Source organism: Cenococcum geophilum (genome assembly GCF_001692895.1).
Source record: "Cenococcum geophilum 1.58 unplaced genomic scaffold K441scaffold_14, whole genome shotgun sequence".
NCBI lineage: Eukaryota > Fungi > Ascomycota > Dothideomycetes > Gloniales > Gloniaceae > Cenococcum > Cenococcum geophilum.
The window spans coordinates 890181-906232 of record NW_027137572.1 but is presented as its reverse complement, the minus strand read 5'-3'; the positions used below and the strand labels follow the sequence as shown (position 1 = coordinate 906232).

The 16052-nt window shown below is 49.3% G+C and overlaps 6 protein-coding genes across 6 annotated transcripts; 2 read left to right on the top strand and 4 right to left on the bottom strand.

The window, feature by feature from the left end:
* Positions 1–581: 581 nt before the first annotated feature.
* Positions 582–1231, bottom strand: K441DRAFT_54564 (uncharacterized protein). The gene has a single exon (XM_067642820.1). The coding sequence runs from the start codon at positions 1141–1143 to the stop codon at positions 703–705; it is 441 nt and encodes a 146-aa protein (XP_067505642.1). The 5' UTR covers positions 1144–1231; the 3' UTR covers positions 582–702.
* Positions 1232–3047: 1816 nt separating this feature from the next.
* On the bottom strand, positions 3048–4533 carry K441DRAFT_695146 (inositol monophosphatase). Its single transcript, XM_067652788.1, has 2 exons — positions 4275–4533; positions 3048–4139 (listed from the first exon to the last, which is right to left on the bottom strand). Exons 1-2 carry the CDS (start codon positions 4390–4392, stop codon positions 3379–3381), a joined length of 879 nt encoding a protein of 292 aa, XP_067505641.1. The 5' UTR covers positions 4393–4533; the 3' UTR covers positions 3048–3378.
* Positions 4534–4910: 377 nt separating this feature from the next.
* On the top strand, positions 4911–5540 carry K441DRAFT_686106 (uncharacterized protein; the record flags this gene model as incomplete). Its single annotated transcript, XM_067651954.1, has 2 exons — positions 4911–5310; positions 5365–5540. 2 exons carry the CDS (start codon positions 4911–4913, stop codon positions 5538–5540), a joined length of 576 nt encoding a protein of 191 aa, XP_067505640.1.
* A 326-nt stretch (positions 5541–5866) lies between these two features.
* Positions 5867–6912, bottom strand: K441DRAFT_676060 (uncharacterized protein; the record flags this gene model as incomplete). The annotated part of the gene is made up of 4 exons (XM_067650914.1): positions 5867–5982; positions 6357–6477; positions 6556–6807; positions 6880–6912. 4 exons carry the CDS (start codon positions 6910–6912, stop codon positions 5867–5869), a joined length of 522 nt encoding a protein of 173 aa, XP_067505639.1.
* A 2045-nt stretch (positions 6913–8957) lies between these two features.
* K441DRAFT_607979 (glycoside hydrolase family 55 protein) lies at positions 8958–12224 on the top strand. Its single transcript, XM_067645456.1, has 7 exons — positions 8958–9317; positions 9399–9863; positions 10041–11140; positions 11194–11285; positions 11336–11428; positions 11501–11647; positions 11705–12224. Exons 1-7 carry the CDS (start codon positions 8996–8998, stop codon positions 11958–11960), a joined length of 2475 nt encoding a protein of 824 aa, XP_067505638.1. The 5' UTR covers positions 8958–8995; the 3' UTR covers positions 11961–12224.
* Positions 12225–14334: 2110 nt separating this feature from the next.
* K441DRAFT_552873 (uncharacterized protein) lies at positions 14335–15022 on the bottom strand (the record flags this gene model as incomplete). Its single annotated transcript, XM_067643165.1, has 2 exons — positions 14335–14478; positions 14543–15022. Coding segments are annotated over 2 exons (624 nt in total), but the record flags the coding sequence as incomplete, so codon positions are not given.
* Between the last annotated feature and the right edge of the window lie 1030 nt (positions 15023–16052).

Below are 16052 nucleotides of genomic sequence, written 5' to 3'. Positions count from 1 at the left end.
CGCCGTGCGAACTCCTCGAGCTGCTGAGCCAAAGAGTCGCGCTTCTTCTCAGCGGCTTTGATTTCTTCGTCTGACAATTTTGGGCGTGGAGGAACAGCTGAGTCGCCAGGTAGTTCATGCACAGGGATGTCAATTTGAGTCCATGCCTGCAAGAGAGTATCGACATTGTCCAGCACACGCTCCTTCCAGATTGGATAAAGAGATTTCAAGTTCGTTTCGCTAAAATGTTGCGAAAGCGAAGAATTCGATCTCCAATCTGTTGGTGTTGCTGACCGCGGGTCAGCTGGTGACGTTGACGCTGATGCCAGATGCGGGCTGTCTGGCCGAGTAAACCTATCCGAGGTTGCTGCTGTTGTCGTGGATATGTTTCCATAAGGGTTATGCGACCTTTCGAATAGCGGCCTGTAACCATTTAACATCGCAGTTTGGTCCCCATTTGCCCGGGGCAGAGCTGGAGGCATTGCGCTTCGGAGTGATTCTGCAAGGCTCGGGGCCGCTGCTGGGTTGGACTGGACGTCATCTCCGGACTGGTTTGGACGTGCGGTGCTCTGTTGCTTTCCCGCCGCCTCTTCGAGCTTTAGCAGAACTTCCAGTGATCGCTGCTGGGATCGAAGCAGGTTAGCCAGGATCTGGCGTTCTCTCTGGTCGTCCTTGAGTCTGTTGGGTGCTAAGTATCGCTGTTCACTTGACTCTGTGTTGAGCTTACTCGTCTGCAGCGAATTTCAAAGTGTGCAACATGAGCCCCAATGTCTGCTTGGTGGATTCGAGGCTTGCTCTAATCGGGCGGACTTTTGTCTCACGGAAAACCCACGCTACCCTGGTTTTAAGTCGTACTGTGGACTCGCCTTCCGACTCAGTCCTGCCAATCATCCGATTGATCTTCTGAAACAGAGACCTGCATTTGTCAAGAACATCCGAGAGACTTTTCTTAAGGGCATCGCTGTGGATTGGCTTGGGCGATTTGAATATCGCTTCTAGCTCATTCACTATCGAGGTGAAGGAGGCTAGATCGCAGGCAAGGTCTTCAATCTGGGCTTGGCTTGAACCGATGGTGTCGCAGATAGTGTACAGCTCTCTCGATAGTTTAATGCCCGCGGCGGTAATTCCTATAATACTTGCAGTCACACTGATGGGATCAGTCATGACTAAACGAGCGTTTCGGGTTACTCCATGAGAGGGCTCAAAGGTCTATAAGGACTGGCACAGGGCCGAATAAATACGAGGTTCCCAGGTTCCCGCCCATCCCAAGCGCTGAGCCCCATTGACATGACCATGTGTGGGCTGTGAGTGACATACAAGGGGGTAACACGAACGGGGCAGACGCCCTCCCTGCTAGTATGCTAGCAGAATAATACAGCCCAACCATTTTGCAAGGGCTCGCTTATTTTGAAAACATACTAGCAAGGAGGGCGTCTGCCCCGTTCGTGGTGACCCCCTTATATTTGCAGCGCCAGCCATGCTCGGCTTCTCCCCAGAAAAGTCGAGATCGCCGATTCGGCTTTGGCTTCCCAAATCTGACTGGGTTAGCCGTGGTCTGCCGCCAACTTAAAGCCATGGCGTCTGTAGGTCGACAAAAGCGGCCACAGGCGCCAGACGACTTTATTTTGCTGGGCTCTGGCCGAATTGAAGATGCCATGCCAGTCTTTAGTAGCGGGTACGAAAAGAGAGACGAGTTTATCGCAACTTTTGCAGTCTCTTCAAATGTAAGAGGTTTTATCGAACTTCAGCCTGGTCTTTAGCACTGCCACTAGCGTGGCTGACTTGAGCGGACAGACCTAGCCTAGTTCTGAGCCTTACCCTATACGGCAAAGCTCATGCTCAGGCTTGTCTTGGCGTGGCTGGGTTTGCAACCGACTGTACACCCACCATCCTGGCACATCTACAAGGGGGCTACCTGAGCGGGCTGCCGCCCTCCCTGCAAGTTTTGGGTAGCATTATAGTAGTACCCTACGAAAATAATGTGGATTCGACTATAATGCTACCCAAAACTTGCAGGGAGGGCGGCAGCCCGCTCAGGTAGCCCCCTTGTAGTTGAAAGCGCGTGTCGATCAAGCCTCCTACTAGCCGTATGTAGATTAATCGCCCCTTCGTACGGCAGAAGTCACTTTTCGTATTGGGCGCTTTTGGCGCTTTTGGTCGCGCACCCCGGCTGGTGCGGTTTTATTAGTAAGCCCTACCAAAACACGTCTAACGTATTCGGTAAGCAAGTGGCCACCGCAAGCATGTGGCCACCCCAAAAACTTACCAAAAAACCCAAAAATCGGTCATAATATCTTAACAATGGCTTAAAAAATTATTATAAAAAATTATAATTAGACTCTCATACTTACTTTAAGACCTGTATTAGAGTTTTAGAGTAATTAGTTAAGCCGTTATAAATATATTAAGATTTAGCTCTTAAATTTAAGCCTAACTATTTTATCTTAAGAACCACCTATTAAATTACTTTAAAACTTTAATAGAGGTCTTAAAATAGGTGGGAAAGTCCAAATTTAAATTTATATAATTTATTATTAAGTCGTTGTTAAGATATTAAAAACCGATTTTTGGGTTTTTTGGTGCGGTGGCCACATGCTTGCGGTGGCCACTTGCTTACCGAATACGTTATAATGCGATGCCGATAAAATATTATAGAAGGCCACTACTAAAAATACCAATTTTTTCTAAAGAAGTTAAGTGAGAAGTCGTAATATCCCTTGCATCGATATCGTCCTTAGAATTGTGGCCCGTGCACGCGATCAAGAACATCAAATGCGTTAAATACGTCAACCACGTCAACCACAGCTATTTGGCAACCAATCGACGTAATTGACAGCATTCAATTTCACTTGGTAGCCAATTGACGTCACTAACAGTATTTAATTTTACTTGCCGGGTAGTTTAAATTTTAGCCTACGAATATTGTCCAGATGTAGAAGCGAAGGCCTCCGCTAGGCTTCTTAGTAAAGATTATGGGGAGAGCTACTGGGGACGAGCTAGCTTAGATAAATCCTTTTGATAGGTTCTTGTTTAGGCATTTATATACGATAAGAAGCTTATTTTAAGACGTACTATATAGGGGCCTAAACCCTAGCTACTTTCCTTCTTTAAGGGTAATCTTATGGTTATATAGTTAGTATTTAAGTAGCTTATTAGCTTCTTTTTAGAAGAAGACGTTAAAGTACTATAATAGTGTAAAGGCCACCACCTAAAGAAGAGAAAAGGGAACGAGATAAGTCTTAATAAGACTAGTCGAAGGAAAAGAAGTGGATAGGGTTGAGGTTGTATAAGGTTGCCTATCGTAAGGAGGTAGAGCCGAAGGCTCTATATATACAAAGGGGGTGCCAAGGCACCCCCAACCCGTCTCCCCGTCAACCCATCCAACGTCTCCCTTCAACGTCAAGGATTCTCCCTCCCAACCTCAAACGCCCCCTCGACACACCCCCAAAACTCCTCCACAATCCCCCTCTGGCCCTCACCGCCCCTCACCGCCAAATACCTCCTCCCATCCACACTCGGCTCCCAGTTCCCAGGATTCGCATCGACGACCAGGCCCCCCGCCTCGCTCAGCACAACCCACCCGGCGCACACGTCCCAGGCCCAGCACCCAGCCTCCCAGTACGCGTCGACAGCGCCGCTGGCGACGGCGCACAGGTTCAGCGCCGCGGAGCCCCACGACCGCAGCCCGTGCACCATGGCACCGCCGTCCTGCTTCGCGGCCGCCAGCCGCGCGAACGTGCGGGTCTTGACGGCGTAGTCGGGGCCCGAGCGGTCGGAGCCCCACTCGACGGCCACGAGGCACTTGCTCAGGTCGGTCAGCGGGGCGGGGCGGGTGAGCGGGAGGGGGGTGGTGCGGTTCAGGAAGGCGCCGCGGCCGCGGATCGCGGTGTAGAGGGTCTGCGTGAAGGGGTTGTAGACGACGCCGATGGTGGGGAGCAGGTTGATGCAGAGGCCGAGGGAGATGCTGACGTAGGGGTGGTGGTGCACGAAGTTGGTGGTGCCGTCGATGGGGTCGACGATGAAGGTTGGGCTGGGGGTGAGGCGTGTGTTGGGCGTGTAGGTTTCTTCGCCCATGAAGGCGATGTTGGGGTATTTTTCGCTGAGGGAGGTCGAGACCATTGTTTCGACGGCGCGGTCGGTTTCGGTGACGAGGTCAGCGGCTGGGAGGGGGGGATGAGTTAGCGGAAAGGAACGGAGAGTCGGGTGGTTGGAGGTGTTTTGGAGGGCGGTAGGGGTGCCAATGTGCGATTAGAGAGGGCATTGGAGGTATCCTGAAGCTGAATTGGAGGCCTTACAGTTCTTCTTAGACCCAGCAGCTCCAGTGCTGGGGTGGGCAGCTGTGATCATCTCGCCGGCCTTGTGGGCGATGGTGATGAGGAAGTCATGGATTTCTTGGAGGTCGAGGTCCGCCATTTTGCGAGTAGGAGAACAATTGGGCTTGACGAAGTCGATTTTCGCTGGCTGTGGAAGCGGGATATAGATATAGACATATAGTAGAAGGAATGACGATGGTTGGGTTGAGCAATAACATCCCCACCTATCAGGAAAAAACGTGGAGGTCGGCTTATCGATAGCAGAAGGCTGAATCGTAATGCCGGCAGTTAAGCATCCATGAAGGGCTATTCTAAACATTCTCAAGCGCCGTTGCAACTCATTGAAGAGGATGCCTTCTATTGGTCTTTTGGTTGAATATGGTTCTACAAAATATATTTTACAACTATATTCAAACTGTAGCAAACCATCTGCAGGCATCCAAGAGATATCCTCCAAAGAGCGGTAATAATTTTACCCCTCTCATCCTTGACTCGCATCAACGAGCCCTATCCCTCCCCCGACCTCGGCAAATCGATCCACGAGGAAGATACAAGACATGACGGCGGCCAATTTCCGCCTTTCTTGATGCTTCACCACGTCAATTAGAGGCAGCAGCAATGGCCTCCGCCGACGAGCTCCATTTCCGCAAGATCCCCTGGTGCGCCAACCTGATAAACGACCCGACATGGACGCCCTGCAACACGTCTTCCCGCCAAGCGAAGGGCAGCACCGAAGACTCCTTCTTTGCCGAGACGCTCAAGTCAGACCGGACGATCCGCAAGTTGCTGTCGATGCATCGCAAAGCAGTCGCTGAGGGATCCCCAGCAATTCAAGAAGTTCGGATGCTGGTGGACCTGGGCAACGGCGTCAATGGCCATCCGAACATTTGTCATGGAGGCTTCGTGGCCACCATGCTGGACGAGGTCATCGGTGTGCTGTTGACGCTCAATTTGGAAATAGAACAGGGCCGGAAGCGCGAGGAGTCTGTCAATGAGCCCATGAGGTTGTTCACGGCTTGTGAGTTTGCCGGTTCGTTTGCTGGCAATCGGGCAACTTGCTAACTGAGCATAGATCTTAAAGTTAATTATAAGAAGCCTGTGCGCACCCCCGGTGTTGTTCTATGTACTGCCAAGTTTGAAAAGAGAGAAGGCAATAAAGCGTGGCTGGTAGGAGCTGTTGAGGATGGTCAAGGGACCGTATTTGCTACTGGGGAGGCGCTATTTGTTGAGCCTAGGAGCAAGCTATGAAGAGCCAGGTGTTGTATGTCACGAGGGCGGTCGGATTGTTTCTCTAATGCCCTTTTTGGGAGGTTCTCGCCCCTAGCATAGGGCTAGAGAAGCTGCATCTCAAGCTACAGCATAGTCGTGGAATAAAAGGGTTGCCCGAGCGTGGATGTTCTTCTAAACTAGGAGCCATTTAAGAATAGAAGGTTGTGCCAACGGTAAAGAATCAATCACAAAGATTATATATCCTACATCATCTCTAAATTCAGGGATGGGTTTTTTCCGACACTTCCAAACGGCGTTCAGATAACCAGTAAAGACTTTCCTCTTCTTGTTTACCTATTTAATTTCTATTTGTCTTCGGATATCCAGACTATGTGTAAAGCCTTTTTGAGGATTTTGGGCATCTGTGTAGCGCTTTTTTCAAAAGACGCTCCTATCAACTCAAGGGCCACCTCTTCTAAAGCTGGGAACTTGTTTCCAAGTCCGGATAGTTGTCCTTCATACTCATCGCCGATTCCTTAAACCACCTGGAGATAACCTCACCGAAAGACGTTATCTTCGGGTGGGCTAACCAAGACGCTCAATAACTTATTCATTCAACCGTTACACCGCTAGCAGAAGCTGCCTTATCTTAATTCACTGCGGCCCTCTTGCGTGGTTCCTATTTAAGTATTTATCTCCTTCGCAACCTCCCCTCCTTCCTTTCTATCAAAGTCTTACACTTGACTCTTTATACCTACGTTCACACCAACCTAGGAGTAAGCTCGCTCAAACTCAAGAATGCTTACCATGTCTACCGACTTGTCCTAGGTCTTCCGACCGTCGGTATTTACTTACTTATCCGATATCTCAACTCGACAGATGTTCCGAGGATCAAAGGGCTTCCGGAAGTCCCGGGCGTGCCAATTTTGGAAACCTCTTCCAACTCGGTAGCTACCACCATGCCGCCGCCCAGAAGCTAGCCAAGAAGTACGGAAGTCCGAACGGGCAACAGGGTGAGCATCACTATCTCTTCCCCGGCAGGCGAAATACTAACCATAGGACCCCAAACAGCGCACCGTTCTCGCGAATACTTTCGAACCCGCCAAAGACATTCGGACCAGCCAGCAGACCGCCATGATGTCTTGCCAATCCTACACACATTCCACAAGATCATCTCTACTGATGGGAAAGCGGTATTTAATTCGGAATCGTTCACTGTTGACACCTCGCCCCGGTATACGTCGCGCGAGAGCCAGAAGAAGGCAATCGCTACAGCGTTGAAACTCCTGCCGGTACCACATTCCCGCTAGTAAGTTTTGAGATTCGCACGCTACATATTCATTTCAACGTCAATCGCTAACGTGGTCAGAACACTTACGCCGCCAACTACGGCCCCAACCACTTCAAGCATCCCGAGAAGTTCATACCAGAGCGCTATATCGGTGACTCCGCTGCTGCGAAGGCCGACATATGGTGCTGGTCTACGCACGTGCGCCGGGTACCAACTTGCTAACCGGGAGTTCTACGTCTTTCTGGTTCGACTCATCATGTCCTTTGAGGTTATCCCACCCAAGGGTCCTAAGGACTGCCAAATCCTCGATGCAATCCACTGTTCTGCCGTCCCAACTAGTTTGGCGCTTATGCCCAAGCCGTTCAAAGTGGGCTTCAAGCCTCGCGACAGGAATCAGATCGAGAAATGGATTGGCAGAAGTGAAGCCATGACGAGCCGTTTATTGTAAGCTGCATACTCGTATTGGTCGAGCATCAAGTTCTCAAATATACCTCAAGATTCAGGCCACCATTTCGATGACCTGGAGGCTTGTAGAGTTGGTTTGACTTTCGGCGCCACCCATACTAAGTGTTTTAGCTTACACTAGGCGTTCACGCCATGCACTTATTAAGCGCAAGCTCTGATTATAGTGTTATTACTTTGATGTGGTTGACTTTAGTGCTTTAAAGATCGGGGGTGGCGTTTCCCCCTGCAGGTTGAACTGGTCAGTGTGGCCTTTCAGGAAGATTTTTAAACGGTTTTTCCTACTCTTGAACAGTTACGATACCACATATATTTCATGCCAAAATGTATCAATTATCCCGCATCAACAATAATAAAACCCTCAGCGTTATTTGAATGTTTGCGCCGAGTGGCAGATAACTTCCTTAAATTCCTGGAGGACTTTGCTGTATAGGTACAGTATAGAAATTTTCCGGTCATGGGGAAGGCTCTGAGCATGTGGGGGCCATCATGAAAATTAGAGCTTATATTTGGGGCACACTAGAGTATATTCAGACTATCATCACTGATCCGGATATTACACCGTTCTCCGATGCCGAATCTCTCAAAATCCTTCGAGGCATTAGGACAATGTGTAGCGATTAACTTGTGAGGCTGGTATTTTAATCCATGATTTCTCTGCCAAATTGAGAATTTAAAATAGAATTTCGAAACACCCTCAAGAAGTATTCTAGATAGATGCTCAAAGTCACATTTTAGTGCTCACTCAACAAACACAATGCCCCTTTTCCATCCCACACTGACTCAATCAAACAATCTCCCCTCTGACGGCACGTTTATCCGCAAATGCCGCCCAGCCTCAATATCCCCACCACCAGCGGCCCCTCCGTGCCCTACCAAAGGCAAGCCTTCAATGTACCACCGCGGGCGACCAACAACTCAAAAGACAGTGGCGCATCTTGTACCTTGACGTTCTCTTAGTCTAGGAAATTAGGCTCTGAACTAACGCGGAAGTCAGGGTTAGCAGGCACGAGATGGAGATCAGAGTCCGGGATTGTCCCTAAAAACAGGGGATTTGCACCAGTCAGTCACGGCGCGGTGGCCGTGATCTAAGGATCGAACAAGCAGGTCATCCATTGTTGGCCTTGGTGAGACCTGCTCGACAGGTGCTACGGTGCGGTGCGACATCAGGATGATCTCATTTAACTACGCACCAACGATACCCCGCAAAAGCCACGCGCGGAAGTGTCCCGACACCGGGCTCATGAACAACTAGGTCCTCCCGGACCCGGACGCTGGATGAGGAAGCAGGGGAATCGAGTGGCCTGGTGGGGGAGAGGCTTGTGCAGGGTCCCGCTCCGATGGCATCTTGCCCGAGCTGGTTAGGGGGGATGTGCGCCTGGTTCCACTGCAGGCCCGAAGCCGAATCTTCATTTCACCACCACAACATCCGACTTCGAATTATTCGTCCGTTGACGTATACTGATTCTGGGATGGCCGCGTACGTTTGAATGTGAACGACTAACTGGAAAATCATACCCTACAATGAAATTCCTGGCTCATATGACACCAATCAATTTCGGCAGCATGACCTCTGGCGTCATGGGTCCGCCACCATTGTTGGATACCGTGTTCTATCTAGCGCTTCATGTTCACTTTTTTGTGCCTAGAGCGGGGTATAAAAGACCTTCCACGTCAACATCTCTTCATGACTACCATCTCCAGCTTATCCTTTCGATATTGTTGAGCTGCTATTTTCAATATGCAATTTTTCTTATGGGCTGTCTCGTGCTTATTTGTATCCCATGCCAATGCTCTGGTAGATCTTCCAGCCGTAAGCAAGGTCGTCGAAGCAGAACTAAGTGCGCTTCCTCTATCGCGTTACACGGCAAACCATGCTACAGCCAGTACCACACTGTCGACCGTCTTTGCAAGCGCTACTGCTCACGCTCTCGATTTGAAGATCGAAGCAGCTGTCAGCGATCCAGCCTATTGGCTAAAAGACATCACCCACCAAGGCCTTGCCGCTTTCAATTCGAATCCATCCGGTTATGTGGTGTTTCGTAACGTGAAGGACTATGGCGCCAAGGGTCCGTACTGAAGTCTCACTGACCAATCAGCGAGTCTGAACCTCACTTACCATCTGACCAACTATTAATAATGTCTTCCAGGTGATGGGTCAACTGACGACACGGCTGCCATCAATGCGGCTATCAGTGCTGGTGGTCGCTGCGCACCAGGAAGTTGTCAATCCTCAACCGTCACTCCGGCCATAGTCTACTTCCCGGCTGGCACGTACATCGTTTCGACTCCTATCATTCCGTATTACATGACCCAACTCATTGGCAATGCGAATTCACTTCCCGTGATCAAAGCCACCGCTGGTTTCACTGGGCTCGGTTTGATTGATGGCGATCCGTATCAGAGTTCGGGAAACCAGGGCTGGACATCGACCAATGTATTCTATCGGCAAGTTCGGAACTTGATTCTCGATTTGACTGCTATTCCCGCGGCGACGGCGGCTACTGGTATTCATTGGCCTACTGCACAGGCTACCAGCCTTCAAAATGTCCAGATTATTATGACTGCATCCTCTGACTCGCAGCAACAGGGTATCTTTATAGAAAACGGTGGGTTCCTTCTCATTCCTGGCTGAAATTGGCGGGATGCGAGACGGCTTTTCAGGAGTGGCTCACTACATACTATCCGTAAGCTTCGAGGTAGTACTATTGCAAGCACTTCCTACAAGGCGCCTCGCATTTCGCCGTCACGTGCTACATCCTTGAGGACGTAACTAACATTCCTAGGCTCTGGCGGCTTTATGAGTGATGTGACCGTCACCGGTGGTCTGTATGGAGCCAACATTGGCAACCAGCAGTTTACCATGCGCAATCTCGTCATTTCAAACGCCATTGTGGGTATCTCGCAGATTTGGGACTGGGGCTGGACGTATCAGGGAATTACCATTTCTAGTTGCACCACTGCTTTCTCAATGATCAGCGGTGGCAGTAGTGCTCAGAATGTGGGGTCCGTGAACATTATCGACAGCACTATCACTGGGTGCTCGGTTTTCGTTGACACCGTCTGGACCACCAGCTCCTCCCCAGCTACTGCAGGCAGCTTAATCCTGGAGAACGTGGTCCTAAACAATGTTCCTACGGCCGTCCATGGAACCAGTGGAACCATTCTAGCCGGCACAACCGGCTCTATGACCATCACTAGCTGGGGTCAGGGGCATAAATACACGCCAAACGGACCTACAACCTGGCAAGGTAGCTTCACCCCTGTTTCCAGACCCGGTGCCCTCCTTGCAAGTGGCACGAACAGGTACTACACCAAGTCGAAGCCTCAGTATGGAGCCTCTCCGGTAGCATCTTTTGTCAGCATCCGCAGTGCAGGTGCCAAAGGCGATGGTTCAACGGACGATACCACTGCCATCCAAAACGCGATTACTTCAGCTGCCTCGTCAGGCAAAATTGTCTTTTTCGACTACGGGGTATACAAAGTCACAAACACCATCTACATTCCTCCCGGCTCGCGCATTGTTGGCGAGACTTACTCAGTCATCATGGCCAGTGGAGGCCCATGGTCGAACAAGGCGAGCCCAGTTCCTGTGATTCAAGTTGGAAAATCCGGTGATTCAGGAAGCGTAGAATGGTCTGACATGGTCGTCAGCACCCAAGGTTCTTGCCCTGGCGCTGTTCTCATCCAGTGGAATCTTGCCGCAGCGTCTGGTTCCGGCATGTGGGATGTGCATACTCGCATCGGTGGATTTAAGGGGTCTAATCTTCAGGTTGCGCAGTGCCCTACTGGTGCTGCTGTATCTTCTTCATGCATGGCTGCGTATATGTCTATACATATTACGAGCACTGGTACGGGTGCTTATATCGAGAATTGTTGGTTCTGGGTAAATCTGCTCAAGAATTCTAAAGCACAACGGCCGCACTAACAGCTTCTTAGACTGCTGATCATGATTTGGATGACGCCTCTAGCACACGGGTCTCCATATATACCGGCCGCGGGATGCTTGTTGAGGCAAACACTGTTTGGCTGTATGCAGTAATGCCCTCCCCCTATAGATTTTTGAACTAAATTTATTTAGTTACGGCACTTCTGTGGAGCATCATGCTCTCTATCAATACCAGATTTCAAACACTCATTTCATAGTGGCTGGCTTCGTTCAAACCGAGACGCCGTAAGTGGTTTCCTTATCAGACAGCCACATCTCTTCAGATTCATTTTCTTGGGTACTAACATCATATCACAGTTACTGGCAACCGGTCCCGAACGTTCGGAACCAGCCCTACCCCACAAATTCCGCTATCAACGACCCAACCTACAGTTCCTGTCTCCCCGGCAACTGTGATGCGCTCGGTCTCCGCATCCTCAACTCTCAAAACATCTTCATCTACGGGTAAGTCTACCCTTCCCCCAGCCTCCATATATTAACCCAGCCTAACCCTCCTCGTAGTGCTGGGCTCTACTCCTTCTTCAACAACTACGACACGACATGCAGCAACGCGCCGTCATCTGGCGGTACCGAGAACTGCCAGAGCGAGATCTTCAGCATCGAGGGTAGCGGCACTAACAACATCTGGGTATACAGTCTCAGCACGATTGGTAGCCAGAGCATGGTGGTCCAGGATGGAACCAGCCTCGCGTCGTGGAGCGATAACATTAACGTCTATCCAGACACCATTTCGTACTTTACTTTTAGGGCTGGATAGAGGGCGAGTGACTAGCCGCGCAGGAGACTAGATGGATGGAGGCGGAATATGAGCGAAGCAATATAGCCTGGGAGAGAAGCTGACATGATTATTTCTTCGATAGAGCTAGTTCTTCTTCTTGTACATATCTTATGGGCTTTAGCGGGATTGGGGCCATTGGGCAGTTTTCTTAAGGGGTGATAAGGGGGGCTAGAGCCCAGCTTGAAAAGCCCGATAGTCTGGAATCTAGCTTGAGGGTCATACACACGAAGCATCTGCTACCACTGCAAGCTAACTGTCCCACTCGCTATCACTGCCGTTGGGTAAATCTTTGGCGTCCGAAAAAGCTGATTCGTCCCCGTGATGTGCTTGCTCCGGCCCCGGAACGCATAAATAAGTCGTTCGCGGACCCAGTCTCCTGCACTCTACGGTCCTCCGGTCCGAAATTGCAGACGTACTAGCCGTCCAGCGCTCATGGCTGCCGAACAAAAAGGCGAGGTCGCGCGCCATCCCCGCAGCGTGTAAACGCGGGCGTTGTCGCTCTGCGGGGAAGGCTGGGTAGCCCCCAGACGTCGGCGGAGAACCGGTGGAGAAACTGAGTTCTGGCCTCAGCTGGAACGAATGAGAATAGGAGAGGAAGGGCGTGCAGGTGCGGGTTGGGCAGTTGGCTTCACGCTGGCGAAGGAGGGTGGCGTAGGGGAGTTGGGGTGGTGGCGGATGGCGACGATGGTGGGTAGCTGCGGGTGGAGGTGGTGAACGGGGTCTTAAGGGTGGGAGGAGGGTGGTGGGTATCAGCGTCTATCTTTGATGGTGGTGTGCATTACCGGCATTGTTTCTTCGTCACGCTTAGAATTCCTCTAAAGGGGTTAGTTTTATTAAATATATGAGAGATAAACTAGATTTCTTACCTTCCATAAGCCCCTTTTAGCACACTAAAGCTCCGGAATTGGTTCCTTGGTAAAGTAAGAAGTTAAAATTACTGGTATCGACAATATACCTCATAATTGCAATTGCAACCATAAGGAAGTTTATCAACCTCCTGAGGCGATACTGCGATTCTGGGGTCTTGGGCTTCTGGCTTCGGCGTCCTAGTTACCGTGAAAGGCCAGCGTCAGCGCCCATACGATCCAGTCGGGCTTGGCAGGCCCCTCTACCTTGAGGTCTTGTGTGTTCGCGTTTTGCCTTATATTCTGCAATCTGGCCTAGATGGGGGTTTATATGATTTGTTGCTGGGCGAGGACGGGGTTAGGGGGGGGGTTACATAATATAAAAGACTCGTTGCAGGCACAACACTGGGAATTTTCAGTCCTGTAACCCCCCTGAGACCCCCCCCCCTTAACACCCAGTTATATACTGCCTAAATAAAACGCATACCGACCCTAACCACCCACAGCTCCGGAGCCACGTTAGATGGTCCCGAACCCCAGAATGTCAAGCACTAGACGCATTCGATAGAGTTTCGAGTAGAGCCTTGTATAGAGCCTTGAGTAGAGATTTGAGTAGAGCGTCGTGCAGAGTTTTGTGTAGAGCTTTGTGCAGGCGTTTATAGAGACGATAGTAGAGACATTCGTACGGACGATTATAGGCGATAATAGAGCTGTTAGTAGAGTCGTTTATAGAGACGGTTATAAGACTTCCTGGTATATTAGTGCTGCATTGGCTGGGGACGCGTCAGTGTTTACCTAAATACTAGAAGCGCGTGACTTATAAGTAAGTAGTATTCCTATTATAAAAAAGTAATCGATTATAAAGAAAACTGGTTTAGTTTAATTTATTAGCTTAATAGGTGTTGTTGGGGGGTTAAATATACGGGAGAGAGTGTCTCTCATACAAAATTGCGAAAATTAAAGTTGAGCACCATAGAGTTCCGCATCAAAGGCCCTCAGGCGGCAGGGCAAACTTAAGGTCGGTAGATAGCTGATTGGTTAAAAGAAAGTGGCGTTTTTTTAGATAGAGACTAGTGATACTTTAGTATTAGTGAGTGCGCCTTCAGTTTGCCCTTGCCGTCTGAGTCGCCTTCTTGAATTCTGTCCTCAGAGAGTGATCACAGGAGAATGGTCCCAGGAGAAAGCTTTGGGGATCTCGTGACATCCCCAGAGACACGGGATAGAAACTGGCCCTGAGCGAGGATATATATCAACGTACACGTGACTTTAGAGAGTAAACGCTGACATTCATACTGGGAATGGGTTGACAGACTAATTCCTGCCTCTCTCAACAGAGAAAGAGATCAACCTATTAGTACGGCTGCTCAAGATTCTAACAAACTATCATTGGACTTCGATTCCGCTGTTGTGATCCACCTGTAGTGTTATGTCATGTAATTTAGATCCGCCGCTTGTGCATGTGATGTCCCAGGAGCGCTCACATATGGACTGTTCTATGCTAATATGCTCTACTGACCTAGGAAGGCCGATTGGAAGTCAGGCATTGGAATTGACGAAAGCCGTTGAATTGCTCTGATGGCCTTTTCACCTAGCTTCTCTTTCTCTTCCTTACCCCTGTGGTTAAGTTTATCTTCATGGGCACAGGCGAGGAACTAAGGAGAAATTGTCAATCGACTCTCTGCACATCTGTGGAGGGGTAGAAGTGTGGTATCTTACTTTGTCCGCCTTCCACAGGCTTAACATGTCGCTTAGGCTATGGCGATCGTTCAAGCCTTCGAGGTCGTCGAAAGTCATTGGAAGATAGTGCTCAAAAAGGTTCCACTCTTCTTGGTCTTCGACACCGTCGCTTTCAATGGGAGCAAGGCTCATAGAAATGTTGAAGAACTCATGTCTCGACATGCCATCAATGATTTTCGGTTGGTAGGACGCCGAGCCGGATTTGCGAAGGAGATCATTGAAGTCGGGATCCATAGGCTCAATCGGCACTCCATCCCTTCTATCTATCAATTTCCCCATTGACGTTTTCCACTCCAGAACAAGTCTTTCGGCTCCTCCATCCACGAGATAGTTACCATCAGCGACAGATGTACCTTTTAGTCCTCTCATGCTCGCGGTACGTCTGGTGACTGGTTGAATGCGGTCGAGGTACGCCGCTTGAGAGAAATCTACTAGGTCTTCAAAACATTGCACATGGTAAAAATCTACGAAGGCTGTTAGTTCGCGGTGCAGATTATCAGAGCTGAGCCACTAATCTCTCCTACCTGGATTTTGGTACACGTGATTCATGCCTGGGTGCACAGCAATTCTATAAGAACCTTCTTTAATTTGACTCAGCATGCTCAGACCAAGAAACAGATGAATATCCGCTGCGCGGATAATCGAATATCCGCAAGCTAACCTATTCGATCGATCCATCTGTTTCTTAATCTGAGCCACTTTGGCAAGCTTTTAGAAGCCAAGCCGGTCTGTTTATATAAGGCAAACTATTAACTTTAACGAAATTAATGTAAGCAACCACTACGTCTATTATCCTGTTAATACCTACATTAGAATTGCCTTAATCAGCTCTCTAATTAATAGATTTTCTAGAACTAACTGCCAGCCATAGGCGCATCTAAAAGGCGTTAAAGAAACCCCTCTATTTCGTCTAGTAGGAGCCAGTCTTCTTAAGCTTTTAATAATAAACTACCCTCTCTATTAATTAATACCGCTGGAGGATTAAGAGATATAGTGGATATAGTGCCCAAGGGCATCAGCCGTCTTATCCCACCCCTATTATCTCCCCTATTGTCTCCCCCGTTATCTCCCCTATCACTATCCGCAGCTTAATGGCGGTCTTTAATAGCCTACTTACTACTGCCAAACTATATAGATCCCTAAGAGGATAAAGAAGTAGGAGTTAATAAAATACCCGCAATATCCGCAATATCCACTAAGAAGATATCCGCTGCAGAGAAGGTCTGGGTAATTATTGACCGTCTTAGGCTATAGCGGATGTCTATAGGAGACCTAGCGCTTAAATAGATTATAATGGCTAAAGGTTTATATAAGGCACTAAAGAAAAAAAGAGTAAGGGAGCTCCTTAATAAACTCCTAGAGGATGCTGATATCCTAGATATCTATACTAAAGAGATAGAGAAGCGCGGTATAGTGGGTGCTAGTATTACTCTTACTATCTAGGGAGAGCTTAAAGAGCTAAGGGAGAAAAAGTTACTATTTGGCAGCT